Source organism: Ursus maritimus, unplaced genomic scaffold (assembly GCF_017311325.1).
Source record: "Ursus maritimus isolate PB19 unplaced genomic scaffold, ASM1731132v1 scaffold_16, whole genome shotgun sequence".
Lineage (NCBI taxonomy): Eukaryota > Metazoa > Chordata > Mammalia > Carnivora > Ursidae > Ursus > Ursus maritimus.
In genome coordinates this window covers 9,035,464-9,059,858 of record NW_024424008.1, presented here as the reverse complement: position 1 = coordinate 9,059,858, position 24,395 = coordinate 9,035,464, and the positions used below count along the sequence as shown (strand labels likewise).

Below are 24,395 nucleotides of genomic sequence, written 5' to 3'. Positions count from 1 at the left end.
AACATCTTAACATCGTGTTTAGGCATGTGATGGCGACATGGCAAATTTACTTGAATTTGAGAGGACACAACTGATAGTGGGTAGCAGAATTCAGAAGTTTTTTGGTACATTTTAGAACAGGAGTTGGCATACTTTGCCTCGTGTTCCATATCTGGCCTTCTAACTAAACATGGTTTTTACATTTTTAAAACGTCATTTATTTATTATTATTTTAAGATTTTATTTATTTGAGAGAGAGAGGGAGTGCGTGCAAGAGCAGGGGGAGGGGCAGAGGGAGAGAAAAAAGCAGACTCCCCACTGAGCAGGGAGCCCTACTCCGGACTCAATCCCAGGACCCTAAGATCATGACCCGAGCCAAAGGCAGACACTTAACCGACTGAGCCACCCAGGCGTCCCTTAAAATGTCATTTAAAGAAGAAGAAAAACATGCCACGAATAAACCCTAAAATATTTACTCTTTGCCCCTTTACAGAATAAGTTTGCTGACCCCTTTTTAGAATATGAGACCTGATTTGTTTGTTGACCAAAGAGAAGCAAGTAAAGAAAGAAATTGAAAATAAGAGGATTAATTGAGCCAGTAAGATCATGAAGAAAATTCAATAGGAATGAGTTTCTACCATGAACACAATTGGTAGGGTTACATACCTTGGGATGGAGGAATTTTAACCAGAAGGCAAAGAGAAGGAACATTTTTGAGATAGACAAAATTGAAGGGGTTCATTCTGATCATTTTCTTATCAACATTTATTTTATGTCTATCTACCATATGTTAGGCACTATACATTTTATTTCACTTAACTTTTTGTTTTTCTTAATTAGAGATATGCAAAACAATATCTTCTGTACATAAGATATTATAATAATCACGTAGTGAACACCCAATGTCTCCTCACCCAGGCTAAGAGATATCAAAAGAGTAAATGAAAGAAGCCAATTTTAGAGATTCATCCATACTATTTTGTGTATCAGTAGTTCCCTTTTGCAGAGGTGTGTTCCACTGTGTGGATATTCCACGATTTTTTTTTATCTATATGCCAGTTGGTGCACATTTTCTTGTTTGGGGTATTTTTGGGTTGTTTAGTTTTTTACCTTTTTTTTTTTTTTTTTTGCTTCTCATGAATAAAGCAACTCTGTGTAGACGTGTTTTTTATTTTCTTGGGAAAAACCCAAGAATGGAATTGCTGAGTCATGGTTAACTCTTTAAGAAAGAACCAAACCAGGGGCGCCTGGGTGGCTCAGTCGTTAAGCGTCTGCCTTCGGCTCAGGGCGTGATCCCGGAGTTCTGGGATCGAGCCCCACATCAGACTCCTCTGCTGGGAGCCTGCTTCTCCCTCTTCCACTCCCCCTGCTTGTGTTCCCTCTCTCGCTGACTGTCTCTATCTCTGTCAAATAAATAAAATCTTTAAAAAAAAAAAAAAGAAAGACCCAAACCATTTTTATAGTGGTTGTATAACTTTACATTCCCATTAGTAGTGTATAAACATTCTCTACATATTTGCCAGCACTTGGTTTGGGTAGTCTTTTTAATTTTTGTTATTCTAGTAAGTATGTACTAATGTCTCACTGAGGTTTTAGTTTGCATTTCCTTTTGATTAATATGTTGAGTATTTTTTCATAGGCTTTTGAGCCATTCTCTTGTTTTCTTCAGGGATTCACAGACTATAACCCCCAAGGCAAATCTGACTCACTCACCACCTGTATTTGTAGATAGTTTTCTTAGAACATAGCCATACTCATTCGGGTCTATGGCAGCTTTCATGCTGCAACAGCAAAGTTAAGTACAGTAGTTCCCCCCCTTGTCCTCGATTTCTCTTTTGGTGGTTTCAGTGCAGTCAGGAAGCAGGTGATCCTCCTAACTTATCCTTAGAAGATCAATAGTAGCCTGTTGCTATGTCCCAATGCTTATGGCATTCACTGCACTTAATCTCATCACATATGCATTTTATCATCTTATCACTAGAAGAAGGGTGAGTACAGTAAAAGATATTTTGAGAAACCACATTTACATAATTTATTTTATTATTGTTAATCCTTAGTATCTAATTTATAAATTAAACTTTGTCATAGTTATGTATGTATAGGAAAAAACATGGTGTATAGATAGGATTCAGTACCATCTGCAGTTTCAGGCATCCACTGGGGGTCTTGGAACGTATCCCCTCTGGATAAGAGGGGGACTACTAAAATTATGACAGAGACTATATGGCATGCAAAGCCTGAAATATTAATTCTCTGGCCCCTTCACAGGAAAGGAAAAGTAATCAGTGCATCTCATGGTTCAGCTTTAAATAGAGTACATGCTCATATAGTCATTTTGGTTAGATCAATAATCAATGTTTATAGTATAACTAGATGGGCAGGTTGGAAGATATGGAGGTAGAAGGATGTGGGATTAGGCTAGATTTTTATCTTCCATATTAGGAAGTCAGAAGATAATGCCTGAAAACTGAGGGGGGAATCAAGATGTGACATAAATATAAGCACATTATTTGGAACTATAGAGGTAAATACCATAAGAATCGGGGGCAGGAGTTGAAAGTAGTTGCCTCTGGGAAAAGAAGAATATGGGGGTCTATGTGAGGGACTCGTTTTTGTAATAGAACTGTTTGACTCTTTAAATGAATGTAAAATGTTAATTTAAAAAATAACTTCTAGGGTACCTGGGTAGCTCAGTTGGTTAAGCATCAAACTCTTGTTTTCGGCTTAGGTCGTGATCTCAGGGTTGTGGGATTGAGCCCTGCATTGGGCTCCACACTCATTGGGGAATCTGCTTCTCTCCCTTTCCCCCTGCCCTTCCCCGAGCTCGCTTTTTTCCTCTCTCTCTCTAAAATAAATAAATCTTTTTAAAAAGCTTTTTAAAAAGAGCATGTAGTAAGTGATGGAGTTCTTATCATACCACTGCTTTGCTGTCCCCCAAAACAGTCATGAATTGACTAAATATGGAATCCCTCTTGGCAAGTGGTAAGTGAAGCCAATGGGCAGCTGATAGACTGGAAGATGAATAGAGGTGGCTTTAGATTGTTGCTGCGAAGAAGATCAGGTTTAATTCGACCTCAAGAAGATAGATGCATAGTTATTAAAGGGAAACTGAGATTATGGAGTTAGAACAGTTTTAAATAATAACAAGACCAAAACTGGCTGGAGGGTGCTGAGAGTAGTTTGACAATGAAGATCATTAGAACCAAGCTGTTGGAGAGAGAAAGCTTTTCTGTATTCCATTATTGGTATAGGTCAGATGTTGAAAATAACAAATGAGTCAAACAGGCTGACTGTAAGAAAAATCAACTGCCAAAAATATAATAAACTTAAAAAATACCAAACTTGGGGTGCCTGGCTGGCTCATTTGGAAGAGCATGCAGCTCTTGATCTCAGGGTCATGAGTTTGAGCCCCATGTTGGGTGTAGAGATTACTTCTTTATAAATTCTTTGCTTTTGAAATCAGTTCCTTTGATTTGGCTAAAAACTTGATACTTTTACTAGTCTACCAAGTTATCAGTGCCAGACGTTTTTATATTTGATGGGCATTGTAGCATGCATTTTTAAAAACCACTTAAGAATAAAATTTGGTTTTTAGTCAGTTTCATAACAAAATAACTGTTCATAAACATGGCTGCCTTTATTTCCAAACAAAGGCAGAATCTTGGCCCAGTAGTTTTTGAAGTTGGATTTTATTTCTAAGATATTCAGGCATATTTAAGCTTAAATATTGTACTACACTGCATTAACTTCCATGTTACACTTTCAGTATAAATTGAGAAAGGCAAATTGAACAGTGTTGGTTTTCTTAACATTTGAAATCGAAAAAGTCTTTTTAGGATGTTGGTCTTTAGCTCTACAGTTTTAGAAATGTATTTCATGCCATCACTTTGATGTCTGGAAATCCTATTTCAAGCATTAAAAATACAGAAAAAGTAGGATAGATGGTTCTTTGCCAAATAAATTTTCCAAAGATACAGTCATAAAAGAATGAATAAATCGAATATCATAGTATATGATTCCTTGTGAATGCACTCGCAGATAAGTAATTGAATAGTTTATATAGTCTATAGTGTCCATTAAAATAGTCCATGTATTTGATCAGTACTTGCTGGTGATCTGAGGTTGGGATTTCTCCTTCAAAAACATAAACCAGGGGCGCCTGGGTAGCACAGTCGTTAAGCGTCTGCCTTCGGCTCAGGGCCTGATCCCGGCGTTCCGGGATCGAGTCCCACATCGGGCTCCTCCGCTGGAAGCCTGCTTCTTCCTCTCCCACTTCCCTGCTGTGTTCCCTCTCTCGCTGGCTGTCTCTCTGTCACATAAATAAAAATAAAATCTTTAAAAAAAAAACCAAACATAAACCAGGTGACTTCTTTTAACTCAAGCAAAAACATTTAACACCACACACAGCTTCATACCCCCTAGTATTCATGTAGTAATAACAGGTTACAGTACTGCTTATCCAGTTTATCAAGCAAAACATCGACCACAGGAGTTTAATTAATTTATATGTTAATTATACGTGTGTGTTACTTGATTTTTAGCTTTTTAGGTGAAGTAAACAAGACAGTATGTTTGCGGTTCTTTGTCTGGCAAAATGTTGCCACTTTGAATTTAAATTTTGAAACAAGTCTGTTGTCAACAAAAAGACATCATCCGTTATTAGTCTTTAATAAACTTTTTAAGACATTTCTCAGTTTGGAGAAATACCATTTCCTGGGATGCCTGGGTGGCTCAGTTTGTTAGGCATCTGTCTGCTGTTCACTCAGGTCATGACCCCGGGGTCCTGGGATCAAGTCCTACATTGGGCTCCTAGCTCAGCAGAGAGCCTGCTTCTCCCTCTGTCTGCTTTCCCTCTGCCTGTCACTCCCCCTGCTTGTGCTCACTCTCTGTCTCTCTCTGACAAATATATAAATAAAATCTTTAAAAAAAAGAAAAAAAGAAATACCATTTCCTTGATTTGTTTACCATAGCATCTCCTCCGAAAGTTTTTCACTCACATAAAAATTCTCACTGATACTCTAAATAAACACAGCTGTCAGGAAGTTGTTTTTATCTGTGTTCTCCTCAGCTACAAAGAAAAATACCACAAATTATTTAACATTTTTACTCAGCTCACCTTGTGAGTTTGTAGCCATACCACTAACATTGGGAACAGCTATACTTTTAATTAGACCTACATATGCAAATGTTATTCACAAATTCTGCTGCATTCTTTAATAAATGTTACCGTCTATAGGAGACTTTGATACCTTAAAGTTTTGTTTATCTTAAATACATAATTTTATGTCATAGGAGTACCACTTATTTTATTTGCATTTAAAAAACAAACCCTATTTAAAATCAGTACCTTTCTGTTTATTCCATTTCTATCATGCATCTTTTCTATATAGTAATTATAATCCTATTGTAGTTTGTTTCATAATGCTATCTTTGACAGTCACATTTTCCCTCCCAACAGTCACATTTTCTTTGCCTTATTTCATCAGTAGGGTTATGCTCTTCTACAAAGAAATATGCCTTCTGGCATTCCTTTTGAAAATCATGGGTCTCTAGTTCTCTCTTTCTTGGACACAAGAAATATTTCACTTTCCTCTTGATTGTACTGTAAGAGAGACCACAGCCCACAGAACTCAAAGGCAGGGAATAGTATAAACTCTGTACACATAAATTTGACAATTTAGATGAAATCAGTCGATTCTTTGAAAACCACAAATTACCAAAAATCACTCAATAAAATATATAACCCGAATAGACCTGTAATTATTAAAGAAATTGCTTTTGTAGTTTAAGTCCTTCCAAAAAAGAAATCTAAGCCAAGATAATTTCACTGGTGAATTCTTCCAAACATTTAGAAAAAGAAATTTCACAATCTTTCACAATTTTCACAGTCTTTTCCAGAAAACAGAAGAGGAGAAAATACTTTTCAACTTATTTTATGAGGCTTGTACCACCTTGATAGCAAAATAGAGGACAGTGTAAGATCTAGACCTAAAAATAAACCTAAAAACCCTCAAAAAAATATTAGCAAGTTGGGCCCAGCAGTATATAAAAAGAGTAATGAGACTATGTCCAAGTGGGGTCTATCCCAGGAATGCAAGGCTGTCTTGGTCTTTGAAAATCAACCAATGTGACAAGCCATGTTAACAATAGAATACTACCAAGTCAGTAAAAAGGTATGAACTGCTGATACATGCACTACATTGATGAATCTGAGGGCATTATTCTGAGTGAAAGAAGCCCATCTCAAAAGGTTACATACTGGGGCGCCTGGTGGCTCAATCATTAAGCGTCTGCCTTCAGCCCAGGGCGTGATCCCTGGGTCCTGGGATCGAGCCCTGCATTGGGCTCCCTGCTCCGCTGGGAGCCTGCTTCTTCCTCTCCCACTCCCCCGGCTTGTGTTCCCTCTCTCACTGCTGTCTCTTTCTCTGTCAAATAAATAAATAAAAATCTTAAAAAAAAAGGTTACATACTTTATATTTCCATTTATATGACATTTTCAAAACTCCAGAACTATAGTGGTTGAGAATAGATCAGCTGTTGCTAGGGATTAGAGGTGAAGAGAGAGTGTGACTACAGAGGGGTAGTTCCAGGGAGTTTTTTGGGGTAATGGAAGTGTTCTCTATCTTGGTTATGGTGGTGGTTACATGCATCTATTCAGAGGTTAAAATTTATAGAAGTGTATAAACACAAAAATGTCCATTTTATTGTAAGAAAGTAAAATTTTTAAAAGCCCTAGCAGACCAAGTGGGATGATAAACCACAGTTATCACTCTGCCTCATTGGGACTTGGCTGGGGACTTTTCAGATTGGAACGTGTGCCCAGACTAAAGCCACTAATCTACTTCAGCTAATTTTTGCCACATTGGAATGGAAGCCCAGCATTGTTGGGCCTTCTGATTTTTCAAGAGAACCAGAATTCCAAAATTTTACATAAAATTTGGTATATTAAAGCATTGTTAAATAATTTTTAAATTTTGTAAAATGGTGTGTTGACCAGCATAAGTCTGAAAAATAGGCATACTAATATGCTATCATTGATACTGATAGATGTTGTAGTAGGTAATTATAGGCAGCTGAGTGCTAAAGAGAGCCTTGAGTCATTGAGAGAAGAATGATGAATATCCCTAGGGTTGCTCTATTATCGATGTGAGAATCTTATGGTAAATTTATGGTATTTGTGGATGGCATGGGCTTCTGAAAAGATGTGATGTCTTTAGGTGATAGAATAATGTTCTTTAAGTGATAGAATAATGGTCTGGAGAAGGCACCAGAAAGAAATAAGTCAACTTCCTTTATCCTGGCTGGTAAAAGAAGTAGTTTACATTGGAGAAGACTTTGGAGAAATTGGGACATTTTAAAAAAGAGATGTTCAGTTGAAGTGGTAAGGTAGTTTGTGTAAATAGAAATCCTACAGGGCTCCATGAAGGCGTTGGCAGAGGAGTGAGCACAAGGATGAACATGATTGGAGAGGAGCATGACTGAGGTGGACAAGAATGATGATTTGGGAGATGAATATAGGAGTATATTGGATACACTGTGTGGAAGCGGGGGTGACAAGTGGCAATCCCTTGGACTTGTAGGAATTGCTGGAACAATATTTATTTTATATCTCTAAAACTTGGCTCATGTTCTTCCCTCTGCCCGGAATGTTTTACCTCAGTCTCCCTCAGCCTTACCTGTATCATTCATATTTAAGATTCTGAATCCAGAGGTTTATTTTTCACTTCTGGAAACCATCCCTGGCACTCGTTCCTCACCTCTTCCTCAAGTTCAGACCGCCCTTTCTCTTACCACCCAGTATACATCCCTACCTCAGAGCTCACCATTTTATATTAAAATTATTCCTTTTAAGTTCTTCTGTGAGGTACTGTGGTCCTCTGGATCAGGTTCCATGTTTTATTCATCTCTTTGCCTCAGACAGGTAGCACAGAGCCTGGCACTGAGCTAGTATCAACAAATATTTGCTAATTGAGCAGAGGAGTTAGGCAGGCACATGTTTTGATTATAAGATTGGTGTGGCAGGTACCTGGACCTTCTTCTTTCTTTAAGGGCCACTGGTAGTATAGCCCTATGAGCTGTTCTGTGGTTGGTTCAGATCTGCTTAGAGAAAAAGCAAAACTCAGTAGCCTGACAGCAGATCATTGTTAAGGCCACGGACATACGCCTTTATTCTCAGTGTCGTCTTTGTTTCTAAAATATAGAGGCAGTCTTTTGGGAATTGATGAACGGTAAGGGAATACTTTCTGGCATTTACATTGGGCAGCCAGGACTTTGTGTGATGCCATTATAGCGATCACAGCACAGAGTATTTATCCTACTGCATTCCTGTCATTGGTCTTTGCAGAAAATCTTGGTGGTGAATAAATTTAAAGGACTTTATGTTACCTGTTCAAGAACAAAATTCTCATCAAGACCCAAGTGTAGTTTATTGAGTCTGTACCTTGGCAGTTTCTCTGCACAAATTATTCCATTGACCTTTCCAGAGACATCTTAAAATATCTAACTGCAACCTTTCCTCTTTGTGTTAGGCCCTTCATCATTATTTGACTCTTGGGCTGCTGGAACAATTCCTTCTGCTTTCTCTGTCATTGTAATTGAACTTTCAACACCATTATTCTTTTCTTTTGTGGTTTATTCTTCGATTTCTTTCCTAAAGTTTTGCCTTAGACTATTTTTTTAGGCTTCGTTCTTCCATTAGGCTTTTTAGAGGACTGGAGAGCCATTTAATAGAGAACCTAAACTCACAGGAACCTAAACTCACAGTAAAAGAAACTTCCAGTGATTACTTTTCATATTAATGTTTCTCCTTCTTTGCCCTGCCTCATCTCCAGCATAGAACTAGGGTCTTATTTTTCTTAAATAACCAACAATAAGGATGTAGAAGGTGTTGTTATTCTTTTATTCATCAGACATAATAGGCATTATTAAGCAAAATAGACTTGTACGCCAAGTGTGTACTATGCTAATCCATGCCTTCAAAGAATTAAAAATCTAATCAGGGTAATGCATAAGCTAAAAGTTACAAATACCTCCTGTAAGCTTTTTTTTTTTTAATCTTCAAATAGAACAGTACACTTGCCTGACGGAGTTGATTATCATCACATGAGCTTCTTTGTGTGAGGAACTTACCACACCTTATGCCCTGTAGTAAAGAGTTCAATAATTGGGGGTTATATTGATGGATAGATACAGAATAAGTGGAAACATAAAGAAGGGAGTGGCCATGGCATCTCTGCCTGGAAAAAGAAATTTTCACAGGGGCAACTGGTGGCTCAGTCAGTTAAGCAATTAAGCATCTGTCTTCAGCTTGGGTCATGATCCCAGGGTCCTGGGATCGAGCCCCGCATCTGGCTCCCTAGTTCAGTGGGGAGTCTGCTTCTCCTTCCCCCTCTACCCCCCATGCTCTCTCAAATAGATAAAAATCTTTTTTAAAAAATTAAAAAGAAAACAAAAAGTTTTCACAGAGAAAGCAATACTGGAAGAAATTGCATATACAAGGCATAAGGGAATGAAACATAAGGTACATTTAGAGAACCCAAAATAATTGGTGTATCTAGGAGAGAGAGATGGAGGAGGGGAGCAAAGTGAGAGATGAGGTTTCTGCAGGAATTTGAACTTGATCCTATAAGGAACAGGGACGATTGATTTATATTAAGCAGGGAGTCTTAAAATTAGTCGATACAAAAGAAAATTTCTGATATATTACGTGTATGTCTCTTTCAGGTCTCACTTGCCCTGGAGCCTCTGTCAGAAACTTATGACAGGTACAATCCTCTTCCTACCACTGATGTGAAAGAAAGTGTGCTTTTATCTGACCAGGAATTCAGAGAATATACTGAACCCAGCAGTACCCAGTTTCTAGTTCCATCAAGACCCCATAGGATGCCTACCACCAAAATTGACGGAAAAGAGTTAGCAGCTAACAGTAGTAGATCAGCCACTCCAAGGTAATTACCACAGTCTGTCAGCTAACTCCCACTGTGCTCATAATTTCTGTTCTTTATTTGTGTTTGGATGAAAGACTGAAAGTAGTCATTCAATCAGCAAATAAATATTAAGTATCCACTGTGTGCCTGGTCCAGTACCAAGTACTGGGCATAGAAATTAATAAGACACAATTCTTGTCTTTGAGGACTGCTCACAATCTGGTGGGGAGGCCAATGTACAGATAAATAAATGTAACTAAGTCATTTACAGACGCCACGAGAGATGCCCATGAACAAAAAAGAGGGAAAGGGCAGTATTTCATGAAACAGGATGGAGTAAGAGAAATAGATTTTTATTTTAAGGAACTATAGAGCATTTGCTTTGTGTCAGGCTCTGCACTGAGCTCTTTCTTTTTTTCAAGATTTATTTATTTGAGCAAGAGAGCACAGACACTTGCATGTGCACAAGTGAGGGGAGGGGCAGAGGGAGAATCTTCAAGCAGACTCCCCGCTTAGCGCAGAGCCCAACATGGGGTTCGATCTCATGACCTGAGATCATGACCTGGGCTGAAACCAAGAGTCAGACGCTTAACTCAACTCGCTGAGCCACCCAGGTACTCCAGCTGAGCTCTCTATTTCATTTTCTCACTTAGGCCACAACCATACAACAGTAGGTAAAACATCTGTTATTTATTTCATTTGGGAGATGGAAAACAGATTTACAAAGTCTAAGCTACACTGCTATAAACTATTGATACACTTTCTGTCTCTGACAAAGTGAAATGTTACCATAATGGGTAATATATTGCTAAAGTTCTCCTTTATTTTATAACAGGGGAAAGGACCACTTGTGCTTTGCAGAGAGCTCTGATACGATAAAGGACTCTTTCTTCGGACTACAACACCATCTTAATTCAGGGCAGAGTTTAGAGTCTATGACTCTGAAAGGCAAGGCCCCACGGAAGCAGATGTCCCTTCTTAACAGTTCTGAATTCCAGCCTCAAATTAGGACAGTGGCTAAGAGTCACAGTGACTCATGCATTCTTTCTTCAAACAACCCCCCTACCAAGGACCTTCTTTCAGGTATGTATGTATTTGTGAACCAATACTAAGCTATATTTATTGGGATTACTCTGCTTGTTAGCCAGTCTTCAAAGAGAACTAAGACTTCTGTTTGAAATAAATAACCGAATAAAAGTGAGTGATCTCACTAAAGCTCAGGATTTCACCATTTACAGGCAGCTCTATTAAACCAGGAAGTTACTTCTAAATAATTATGAGGCTTATAATTGTAGGTTTAGGGAAGGAGCCATTTAAAATAAACCTGGATGGGGGGGGGAGTGTTTATCATAGAGAAATATTATCCCTTATTTTTTCCCAAATAATTCAAGGCAAATACAGTTTTTATCTCATCAGCAGATTTACTTGTACTGCTGTGCAGAGGCTAGTACTAAATCTGCTTCACATTCTGAAAATTCTTGGTCTCAGTGGGAACATTCAGTGCACAGCAACTGCTAATCTTAAGCCTGGGAATTAAACATGACTTACAGCCAAGCAGAAGTAGAAAGGAGTCAGTTTACCTGTGTAAGGGCTAGACTGAAATAAAGAAATCCAAATAGGATTATTGAAGGGTGGTATTATAAGAGCAATCGAGATACCTTACATTACATGTAATGCTCAACCATTTATCTCTGTGACATCAGGAGGATGACAGGGATTTGTCTTCATCCTCACTAGCGAATTTCTGAAGTAGAGTATCTGCAGCATTAATAGAAAAATCTTTCAAATAACTATTTGGGTACATAATTTGCATTAGTAAGGATACTTTTTTCATGAAGAAAGACATTCTGTTCATATTTTTTCAACTGAAATGTCTGTGATCCCCTGTTTTTGAAAATATACTCTGATTATATAATCTATTAATTTTATTTTTCTATTTTTTATTTTTTAAATTTTATTTAAATTCAATTAATTAACATATAGTGTAGTATTAGTTTCAGAGGCAGAGTTCAGTGATTCATCAGTTGCATATAGCATCCAGTGCTCATTACATCAAGTGCCCACCCTAATGCCCGTCACCCAGGTACGCCATCCCCCCCACCTCCCCTCCAGCAACCCTTAGTTTGTTTCGTATAGTTAAGACTCTCTTATATAGTCTGTTAATTTTAATCTTCATTGCAATCCTAGGCTACGTTAACACGAACAAATTGTTCCGTTATACTATGCTGCCTGCGCTTGTCAACTCACACCTGGAATATTTTGTGTAGGCACCAAACTTTGAGAAAAATATTTGTTCATTCATTAAGCAGTTACTTATTTAATACCTATCAAATCTGTGGCAATCTTCTAGGTGTTAGGGATACAGCAATTTAAATGAAAACAAAAACAAATTTCTGCCTTATGGATCTTATATTCTACATGGGAAGACCAGTAATAAGCTGGATGAATAAATAAGTATATAGTGTTAGATAGTGATAATGGCAGTGGGAAAAAATGAAGCAGGGCCCATAAGAGGAGGGGATGTTAGTTTTACATAGGTTGGCAAAGGAAAGCCTCATTAAGAAGGTAACATGAGAGTAAAGATCTAAAGAAGACGAGTTCCTTCTAAGGAGAGTAGCTAGGTTTATGAAGGGGCTACCAAGAGATATTTAGCTTCACAAAAGCAGCTGCCATTTATTGAGCTTTCGTTATGTGCTAGCTACTATGCCAAGTGCCTTATACACATAATCTTACAAAAACCAAGTGAGGTAGGGATTGTTATCACCATTTTATTTATTTATTTTTTCATGCTCTATTGATTTTTATTTTATTTATTTTATTTTTTTCCATTTTTATTTTTTTAATAATTTTTTATTATGTTATGTTAGTCACCATACAGTACATCCTTAGTTTTTGATGTAGTGTTCCATGATTCATTATTTGCATATAACACCCAGTGCTCCATGCAATACGTGCCCTCCTTAATACCCATCACCGGCCTATCCCAATTCCCCACCCCCTCCCCTCTGAAGCCCTCGGTTTGTTTCCCAGAGTTCATAGTCTCTCGTCGTTCATTCCCCCTTCTGTTTACCCCCCTCTTCATTCTTCCCTTCCTTCTCCTACCAATCTTCCTGCTATTTCTTATGTTCCATAAATGAGTGAAACCATATGGTAATTGTCTTTCTCTGCTTGACTTATATCACTTAGCATAATCTCCTCCAGTCCCGTCCATGTTGCTGCAAATGTTGGGTAATCGTTCTTTCTGATGGCTGAGTAATATTCCATTGTATATATGGACCACATCTTCTTAATCCAGTCGTTGATTCCACAATTTAGCTATTGCGGACAATGCTGCTATGAACATTGGGTGCATATGGCCCTTCTCTTCACTATGTCTGTATCTTTGGGATAAAAACCCAGTAGTGCAATTGCTGGATCATAGGGTAACTCTATTTTTAACTTTTTAAGGGACCTCCACAGTGTTTTCCAAAGTGGCTGTACCAACTTGCATTGCCACCAACAGTGTGAGAGGAATCCCCTTTCTCCACATCCTCTCCAACATTTGTTGTTTTTTGCTTTGTCCATTTTTGCCATTCTAACTGGCGTAAGTGGTATCTCAAGGTGGTTTTGATTTGAATTTCCCTGATGGCTAATGATTTTGAACATTTTTTCATGTGTCTGGTAGTCATTTGTATGTCTTCATTGGAAAAGTGTCTGTTCATATCTTCTACCCATTTTTTTATTTGATTATTCGTTTCTCATGTATTGAGTTTGAGAATTTCTTTATAGATCTCGGATACCAGCCTTTTATCTGTAGTTTCATTTGCAGATATCTTCTCCCATTCTGTGGGTCGCCTCTTTGTTTTGATGACTGTTTCCTTTGGTGTGCAGAAGCTTTTTATCTTGATGAAGTCCCACAAGTTCATTTTTTCTTTTGTTTCTCTTGCCTTTGGAGATGTGTCATGAAAAAAGTTGCTGTAGCCGATGTCAGAGAGGTTACAGCCTATGTTCTCCTCTATGATTTTGATGGATTCCTGCCTCACATTGAGGTCTTTCATCCATTTGGAGTTTATCTTTGTGTATGGTGTGAGAGAGTGGTCAAGCAACCATTTTAAAATGAAAACACAGGCTCAGAATTAGGGAGCTCCTGTCCTGTGAAAGAGGGAAGCTGCTCTTCAGCTCCAGTTCATTATTGTCTTTAGACTCTAAAGTAAGGTCCTCTGCGTTATCCTACTATAAGTTCATTGTTTACCCAGGCCTGCCTTTTTTTTTTTCCTTAAATCAAGACTTTGCTGGCCAACTGTCGAAGCCAAACAAAATATGGCAAGTACAACCCATGGGCTGCCAGTGTGCAAGCTCCTCCTTGAGAGTTATGAGAATCAGTTGGCTTACAGATGAAACAAAACAGATTATGACTCATCTGAGTTAATAACAAGACCTGTGCAGAATGGGAAAGCTTCAAGAGGTAGTGAATTCTGTGTCACTGGAAAACACGAGCTAGCTAACCATCCTGATGGGACTTCTGCAGATTGTATTGAATCAACAAGAAGACAGATGCTATCTTTTAAGGTCCCTTCCAACCACAAGATTCTGGAGGACTAAGATTAAGTGACTCATTCTAGTAAGTAGGTCTAGAGCTGAGATTATGAGAAGGATCTAACAAGTACATAAATATAAATATCTTCCTGGTCTTTATTGGACTGACATGACACCAGAAAAAGGGAGCAGAGCTGAATTGATCAACCAGCTACATTTATGAAACATGAACTGCACATCCTGCTTTTGAGAGTTGGGTTTGGAATAGATAGCAAGGAGTTGGAACAGAAACCAGAAGCTGTATGTCTCCCTGTGTTTAGCAGGAGCTGTGCCCATGGCATGTGGGAAATAAACAAGGGAAGCATTTGTCCTAAAGTCACCTGGGTGCCTTCTTTTGTGTTTGGGGAATGTTTATTGAGTTGAGGTGCAGGCTGATGCCATGACAGCTCTTAAAGTGTAGGTACCAGCTTCCCCTTGAGAAGGGGAGATCTGATGTTTTCTTGTTACCATGACTCAGACTTAGAAAAGCTTTACCAAGAACGGCTGTTTCAACAACCAAACCACTTGGAGGCCAATGGATGGACCACCTGTGCTCAGACTTGTCCTACTTTTTTTCCTCAATGTTTATTTTCTTTTTAAAACCTGCTTTTGGAAAGTATCTTAAGTACTTATTACCATTTAGATGTAAATGACTGTTTAAGTCACTTTTGAAATATTACCATTCCCAGAGGAATATTTTATTTAACAAGGATTAAAAACTTGAAGCCCAATTTAATTCAACAAATATCTTTTGAGTGACTATTTTAGGTCAGTCATTGTTTTGAGTATTGGGGTTGCAGTGATAAATAAGATACAGTCTTTGACCTTAAAGATTTCATTCTAGGAAAGGAAACTGACTCTAAAGCAGATACAGTACAATTATGTCTGATATAAGCAAGTGGAAGAACATTTTACCAAATGCCTGATATATACTAGGCACTTTATAAGACACCAAGGATACAAAAATCAACAAGAACCAAACCCTAGTCTCAGAGTTTATTGGGTGAGATAGACAATTATAATACTGAGTGATAAATTCTTTGATGGAATTAAATACCCAGAGCTTTGAGAACACAAAGGAAGTATTGTGTTTAAGGAATTGAAAATAGTTGGGTATGGTTAAATCATAAAGTAGCAAGGGTATCATCTTTCCAAAAACCTTTTGGGTATCAATAGAAAAACTGTTTTTCTACATGGCCCTGAAATCAAATGAAGTTTATTATCAACACTGCTTCTTATTATCTACCTTATTCATAAAACATTTGAGTGTGCCACCTCATTTGAAGAACTTTAAACTATATTGAGTAAAGCCAGGGGCCAACTAGAAACTAAAAGAAGGTTTCCAGTCACGTAGCAATCTTTAGCCAAATTTCCAGTGCCAGCAAGACAATGTTTTCCGTACCCTTTCTCATTGAATAAACAAGATCGTCATTTTTTGGATGAATCTCAGAGATTAAAAATAAAAACAACATATGGGTGCCTGGGTGGCTCAGTTGGTTAAGGATCTGCCTTTGGCTTGTGTTGTGATGACTGGGACCCTGGCTCCCTGCTTAGCAGGGAATCTGCTTTTCCCTCTCCCTGTGCTGCTTCCCCTGCTTGTGTTCTCTCTCAGTCAAATAAATAAATAAAATCTTAAAAAAAAATACAATGAATTCTGAATGAATATTGTGTAGCCATTATTTACATAGAAAAAAGGTAATGTATATTGTTAAGTAAAAAACAACTTCAAAACAGTATGCATATTTTTACAAAAGAGGGAATGTATATATAAATACATGTGTATTCATAGATTTAAAAAACTATAAGGAATATATCAAAATGTTAACGATGAGTATTCCTGGGTAGTGGCATTAATGGGTATATTAGTTTCCTATTGCTACATGACAAATTACCACAAACTTAATGGGTTAAAACAGCATTCATTTGTTAGCTCACAGTTCTGTGGATCAGAAGTCCAACAAGGTATGGTTGGGATTTCTGCTTAAGGTATCAGATGTCGGCCAAGCTAAAATCTCATCTGGAAGCTCTGGGGAAAAATGGATTTCCAAGTTCATTCTTGTTGACTGAATTCAGTTCCTTGCAGTATATAGGACTGAGGTCCCATTTCCTTGATTACTATCAGCTACAAGCCACTCTTAACTTCCTAAAGGCCACCCGCATCTCTTACCATGTGGTCCCTTCCATCTTCAAGACAGTGGTGATACATTAAATCTTTCTCATCTTTCAAATCTCTGATGTCATAACCTGCAAATAGCCAGAGAAAACTCTGCTTTTAAAAGGTGTGGGCAACCAAAATGATCTACCCATCTTAAGGTTGTCTGATTTGGAACTGTAAACTACATCTGTAAAATCCCTTCATGGCAGTACATTTACATGAGTGTTTGAATCAGAGAGATGATATAAGTACACCAGAGTTGGGAATCTTAGGGGGAACTATCTTAGAACTCTGAATGGTTGATCTTTGTTTTCTTTTAGTTTAGTTGTATTTTCACTAAACGTAATGGTATTTCGGGTTTTGGGGGGTTTTTTGTTTGTTTTTACTTTGTAAGCTATATTTTGAACTCTCTGTACTAACAAATGTTAAGTGCTTATGGATCTTCTTGGCTTCATTTTTTTTTCTTGGCCTGACCACTATATCATCATCATCTCCTCCTCCTCCTCCTTCTCCTCCTTCTTTCTTGAGAGAGCGTGTGCATGTGCATATGTGTGCAGGGCTGAGGGGTGGGGGAGCAGAGAGAGCACCCAAAGAAGGCTCCATGCCCAACACAGAGCCCAAGGTGGGGATCCATCCCACAGCCCTGAGATCATGATCTGAGCCCAAACCAAGAGCCAGACACCCAACCGACTGAGCCACCCAGGTGCCTCTATATCTCCTTTCTTTTCAGAAGCTATAAAACTCTAGACTAAGAGATGGGTGCTTTTTGTCTAGTCTCAGTTACCTCCAAAGCAACTCTGGAACCTCAAGAAAAAAATATTTCCCACTGTTCCTTGGAATAATGCCACTGGCCCTAAGCTTTTAAAAAGATGTCTAACTTGGGCTCCCTGCTCATTGGGGAGACTGCTTCTCCCTCCATCTGCAGCTCCCTCTGCTTGTGCTCTCTCTCTCTCTCAAATAAATAAATAAAATCTTAAAAAAAAAAAGATGTCTAAGAACTAAGCGGGGTCATATAAAGTATAGTAATTAAAATCGTAGGATGTGGGGCGCCTAGCTGGCACTGTTGGTGGAGCATGAAACTCTTGATCTCAGAGTTGTGAGTTCAAGCCCCACATTGGGTGTGGAGATTACTTAAAAAACTAAAATCTTTAAAAAAATAAAGTAAAATTATAGGCTGTGAGGCAGTATATACATTCTGCTTATACAGTGTGTACAACTTGGGCAAATCACTTATCCTCTGTGCCTCAATTTTCTACATCTGGAAGATGAAGGAAATAGTAGTATCCATCTCAGAGAATTGTTAGGAGGATTAAATGACCGAACATATGTAATATACATAGAGTAGTCCCGACCATGTGTTTAAGAATTCAATTATTATTGCTGTTATTATTGTTATTTTTACTTAAGGGTGGGGTAAATTTTACTTATCAGAAAGTCTGAAGACTTCATCCTGACTTTTCTGTTAACCTGCTGTATGATCTTAGACAAGTCATGGAAATTTTTTGGCATTCTTCATAAAAGTATAGATTTGGAATAGATTATCACTATAGCTTCTAAGTTTAGCTGGCATAGTTGTTAGTGTTTTTTGGATAATAGGAACATTAACTATTACAAATAATAAGAGAATTCAGTATGGTATCTGGATACAAAAATAATATGTAGACATTATTAACTTTATTACGTACAAAAACCAGTTGTAAGAGTCCATGCATTCATGTAATGACTCCCATTGTATAACAACTCTGGAGAGACTGACCTCCCTCCAGAATAGACTTCATTCACTGCTGAAATGCCAGCATTTAAAACAGTCCCATCATAGAAGCTCAGTAAACATTTATTGTAAAGTGAGTGTCCTCAAGAAATTCTCAAGCTAGTGGGAAAAGCAGACAGGTAAGCTATTATAATGTATTGTCTTAAATCCTATCCTAGAAGGAAAGGTGCTGAATATTGTAAGTATTGCTGTTGGATTTTAGATTTTCCATGTTCTGCTTTTGCCTTCTTCAGCTCTGTTAGAACAAGGCAATAAGCTGCGTAATGCCATGGTGATTTCTACAATGAAATCAAGCCCAGATACTAGCATGTTGTTGGATGAAGCTCATCCTTCCATGAAGGAAGATTTTCTTAAAGCCTCAACACAGTAAGTTACAGGATAAACATGATTCCTAACAGTTCATTTCTTAATTGTTGCTAATGTATATTTTTTTTGTTAAGTTATGGACTTATTCAGCAAGTAATTCTTAATGTGGTGGAAAGGAAGCCTAAACTAGGAGTTTAGATACTCAAAATCTAAACCTAGTACTGGTACTTACTAAATCTATAAATGGCTGTATTCTTTACTCCCTGTGAACTGGCATGCTTATATGTATAATGGGGATATTCTCTCCTCCCTCTCTTACAGAAATGAAATTAGAGTCTAAGGTAGAAACAGGCTTTGTAAATTGTGAAGTTTTATATATATTTAAGGTAGTTAAGTCTGAAGGATGTTAAATGTTCCATGTTGAACCATCTCCATGTACTGTCTAGCTCTTAGTTCAGTTAATTCTGATTTAGATTTTTCCTATATGTTAGCCACTCAGTACTTTTCCACACCACAGAATCAAAGCCTTGTGTAGGAACCAGTTTAAAGACCACATAGAAGATCACCTCCTCCCTCCGACTGAGAATACATTTTCGAAACATGACACAAAAGATGATACCAGAGCTATACAGCTGCTGTTGGGCAGGTAAGGACTTTTAACTATCTTTCTTCCTTTTAAATTCTCCCTTCAATTCATTGTGTATATTGTTAACAGATTTATCTTCTGAAAGCAATACTTACTTCCATGGAGTAGCCAGGTCATTCCCTTGGTTACTCATTGCATACTAAATAAAAATCACTACTTATTACCTACTAAGTAAAAATCTAGTCTTTAGCCTTTTATTCTTAGCTTCACTTACAGAATGGTCTCTGGCCCACCTTTCCATTCTTATCTCCTAGCTCTATTCTCAACACCATTATTAGGGTATAATTTTAAAAATTCAGATTTTAGGGGCTCCTGGGTGGCTTAGTCGATTAAGTGTCCAACTCTTGGTTTCGGCTCAGGTCATGATCTCAGGGTTATGAGGTCAAGCCCCGTGTCAGGCTCTACCTCAGCAGGGAGTCTGAGATTCTTTCTCTTCCTCTCCCTCTTCTCCCCTCCCCACTCTCTCTCTCTCAAATAAATTAATTTTTTAAAAACCTCAGATTTTAAACAGACACAAGTTAATTCAGGATCTTATTATGTCTCTTATGTAATCTATGTTGCCTATGTAATTAGGCAGGAAAAAAAATTAAAGGGATCCCAATTGGAAAGGAAGAAGCACAACTATATTCACAGATGACACGATCTGGTATATAGAAAATCCTAAAGAATCCGCTAAAAAAATGTTAGAACTAATAAATTTTGGAAGATTGCAGGATATAAGATCAATACACAAAAATCAATTGTATTTCTATATACTGGCAATGAACAATCCAAAAATGAAATTAAGAAACAATTCCATTTATAATAGTAATAAGAATAAAATACTTATGAATAAATTTAACAAAAGAAGTGCAAAATATAAACTCTGAAACTGCAAAACGTTATTAAAAGAAATTTTTAAACATCTAAGTAATTAGAAAAATCCCATGTTCATGATTCAGCGCAATCCCTATCAGTATTGCAGCTGACTTCTTTGTAGAAATTAATAAACTGATTCTAAAATTCCTGTGAAATTGCAAAGGACCCAGAATAGCCAAAACAGTCTTGAAAAAGAAAAAGTAGGGGGATTCACACTTCCCTATTTTATTTTTAAAGATTTAGTTATTTATTGGGGGTTGGGCAGAGGAAGAGACAGTCTTAAGCAGACTCTGCACTAAGTGGGGAGCCAGACACAGGGCTCAGTCTCACTACCCTGAGATCACAGCCTGAGCCAAAACCAAAAGTTGGCATGAAAGGGAAGTTGAAAGAATTAATAACCAAAATGCTTAGCATGGTGCCTAGTACATATAATAAATATTGCTTTTATTATTAATAACATGTTCATTAAGAATCCAGTAAGTTCATTTACAGATATCCATTCAGTTATTTTAGGAAAAACAAAAAATGAAGGAAGTATACATGTACTTGTATGCTTATATTCCTTATTAATTTATAAACTTTTTGTAAGTAGGGTTTCTGTTTTACTTATTTCACATATCACACATGAAATTAGTCTTGTCATAATTCAGCCTAAGTACACATATTTTTGCTTAATGGAAGAAGGCATATTTATGAATTCTTCACAGAAACAGCATGAGCATTAAACTCATTGAATTATAGTTCATTCTTAACCTTCTTTTCCTCCCTGCTGGACTATAAGCAGTGCAAGAGTAGAGCAAGTTAGTTTAACCATCTCGGTATCATTCAAGACCTAACACCATGCCTGGCACATAATAGGTGCCCAGAAAAGAAAAATGTTTGTTACATAAATGAGATCATAATCAGTGTCAGTAGTGTATTTTTGAATATTAACTGTTGGCATCCCAGAGGAGGGAGAATATTTTAGGAAAATATTGATCAGGTAGTCTTCTAATGTGAGTCTTCTGCTTAACATTATCTTCTTTCATGTTTAGAACTCTAAAAAGTTTTCAGTTAGAAAAATACAGCTCAACTGAAACTTCTTTTAATGTCCTTCTGCTTTGTTTTTTTACCTCTGCAGTGCTGAATTATCCCAAGGTCAGTACTGGAATGGGCTAGGCTCCCCTCCAGATTCCCCATCTCCTAGGAGTGATGTGTATTGCAGCAGTGAGCTGAATGATCCTCAGTATGACCAGAGTCTCCTGGAGAGCTTATTTTACACGGCACCTGTAAGTCACTGAATCTGCAGCTTTGAAAATTAAAGAACGAGACTATTAATGTTATTAGGTGCAGGCATGTTACCACTTGCCAGACAGAAAGCTATCCATTTTACCTGTGTCATTTTACAGATGAGGAGACAGGCCTAGTAAGGTTAAGAATTTTAGGGGTGCCTGGCTGGCTCAGTTGGTAGAGCATGCGACTCTTGATCTCAAGGTTGTGAGTTCTAGCCCCACATTGACTATATATAGAGCTTACTAAAAAATAATAAAAATAATAATTAATAATAATAATGTTTAGAGATAGAGAGAGGATATGAAACGGGAATAGAAAGAATGACCTGTCTAGAGAAACAACTTGTGTACTGCAGGGGATTTAATTTGAACTGATGAGGATTTATGTGGGCAAGTTATCATCAATAAGGCAGGCTAGCATATTGCGGCCAGTCTGTGAAAGCCTTTGAATGTCAGGTGAGAAGAAATGACATGATCATAATGGTGGTGAAGGAACGTTAATCCAGCAATGAGGTAGGCAGCTAACTTAGGGGAGAATACCTGGAAGCAGATTGGAAGCCATTAGGTTGTTAGAGGTGTGTATGAGAGCGGCAGCAATGGGATTGGAAAGAAAGATGAATTTAAAAGATACTATGAATTATTAGGATTTCATGACTTCCTGTTTTAAAAATCATCACTGATACTGCGTTACTTGTGGGATACAAAGAAGAGAGAATTTACATTGATTACACATTTTTGACGTGCCAGGGAATTTACATGTTATCTGTTATTTTTGAGTATTGTGCCAAATGTTTTAAATTCATTATTTTATTTAATTCTTTTTCTAGCCCTATAAGATAGTGTTATCTTCTACATATCACGATATAAACTCTTAGAAGCGTTAATTACTTGTAATTAACGACATCATCTCATAAGCCTTAAGTATGGCATTAGAATCTGATCTTGGCTTACCTCCCTAACCTCATCTCCCACATTTGCCCTTTACCCTCCAGTCATACTGATTGTTTCGTCACTCCCCAAACATTCTCGCTCTTTTTTTATCTCTGTATTTTTTGCTCATACTGATTCTCCTTTGAATGTTGAAATGCTTTTGTATATCTGGTAAACTCTTTATTCTTCAAAAATCAACTGATTACCTCTATATAGAAACCATCCTAGACTTCCCCCAGCAGAATTTATTGCCTGGATGCCCACAGGATCCTGGGACATTCAGGCATGTTGTACGATACAGTTCCTCGAGAACGAGAACATGTCTGCATTATCTTTGTATTACCAGTACAACAAAGCCTGATGAATATTGAGACTGAGGAGTACTTAGGGGATAAAGGAATGAGTTTACGAATGGCACTAAGTAATCCCGTATGCTATTTGAACAAAATAATTTTAGAAAAGATTTGTTGATGCGGAGTGAACCAATAGACCATGATGCAATGGAAAGATCAAAGAGTTAGAATGTACATGTCTTTCCCCAGGGTTTGATGTTCTTAATGTTGAATGACATCTGCAGCTTAGAAATTCAGCATTATTAGCCTGTGGTTTTGGTCCCTAAAATTCTTAGCTTTTGAATAATAGTTCATATTTACTCTAATTTCCTGCAGGCTGTGGACCCATTTAGATTTTGAATGCCTTGTCTTTAGCCATTTTTAAAAGTTGCCACTTAATAAAGAAAAACCTAAGAGCAAAAAGCTTTGTAATTTCACCTTGAAAAAGTTATACTTCTTTCTTGAAGGACATTCTGATCATGCTTATTTAACTACTAATTTGTTACCGTTGTCATAGGTCAATACAGTATACACCGTGAGATTCTGAAAAAAGGAAGGTGGAGGTGATAAACTTAAAATGACATTGGATTAGGGGTGCCTGGGTGGCTCAGTCGGTCAAGTGTCTGCCTTTGGCTCAGGTCATGATCCCAGGGTCCTGGGGATGGAGCCCCACATCCAGTTCCCTTCTCAGGGAGGGAGCCTGCTTCTCCCTCTCCCTCTGCCTACTGCTCCCCCTGCTTGTGTTCCCTCTCTCAAATAAATAAATAAATAAATCTTTTAATTAAAAAATGACATTGGATTCATTTCTGCATTTATATGAGCAAGTTTTTTTTTTTTTAATTTGGAACCAAATAAGTATAACACTGTCCTCTCTTTATTTTGCATTTTGTGATAGAAAGGGCTGATCAGTCAATTGTGGTAAGCTACTTTTTCTCCAAGTAAAATTTAATTACAGGGGGCTTAGCAACTGATTCCCCCATTAAGAAAATTTGCGACATAATAAACAGTTCATCCTAGCAAGATTAAGAGTAGAATAAATCACTAGTGGTATGGAGTGGTAAAAAAAGAAGGTGGAGTCTTTGCATCCATATAGTTAGGTGACATTGTACCATTTTGCCTCAAACTGTGGTAGAAATATAGGCTTTGGAATCTGCCTTTGGTACTAGATACATAGTAGATAGTAAATAAGTAATGATTGCTATTGTTGAGAATTTGAAAGAAGAGTCTGTTTTCATTTATTTTCTTTGAACCAAACTTGTAGGTTATTTTTATATACCAGGAGAAATGCGGGATTATCTCCCTGGCATCAGTTATCTCTTTAAAAGAATGATACATGTGCAGAGAAGAATTTGATTACTTTTAGAGAAATGTTTTCATTACCAGTCTCCCTAAAGCAACTTTTTTTTTTTTGGTGCCTCTCTTTTTGTTTCTTCCCCCCATAGAAATCTGATACCAGCGTCAGTGATTTCTTCAGTGAAGATGATACTGTCCCTTCTAAAAAAATGAACCAGTCAAAAGCTCTTGCCAAATCTCCTAAGCTTCTGGAGTCAAATGATCTTAAGTTGAAGAAAAGGGCAGCGGGCAAGAAAAATAGGTGAGCCTCTCTATGATTGCTCATTTAGAGGCAAAAGCAAAGGAAGATTATTTTCACAAGATCTCCTAACGTA

General features: G+C 37.5%; 1 protein-coding gene across 1 annotated transcript in view; it reads left to right on the top strand.

Annotated features, from left to right (window-relative positions):
* The window catches only part of C2CD3 (C2 domain containing 3 centriole elongation regulator), a 123,493-nt gene that overhangs the window by 3,645 nt on the left and 95,453 nt on the right, over positions 1–24,395 (top strand). Inside the window, exons 3-8 of the mRNA XM_040631318.1 lie at positions 9,703–9,926; positions 10,741–10,988; positions 18,619–18,751; positions 19,209–19,337; positions 21,316–21,463; positions 24,171–24,322. Coding sequence (XP_040487252.1) covers positions 9,703–9,926; positions 10,741–10,988; positions 18,619–18,751; positions 19,209–19,337; positions 21,316–21,463; positions 24,171–24,322 — 1,034 coding nt within the window. The remainder of the gene's footprint in view (positions 1–9,702; positions 9,927–10,740; positions 10,989–18,618; positions 18,752–19,208; positions 19,338–21,315; positions 21,464–24,170; positions 24,323–24,395) is intronic.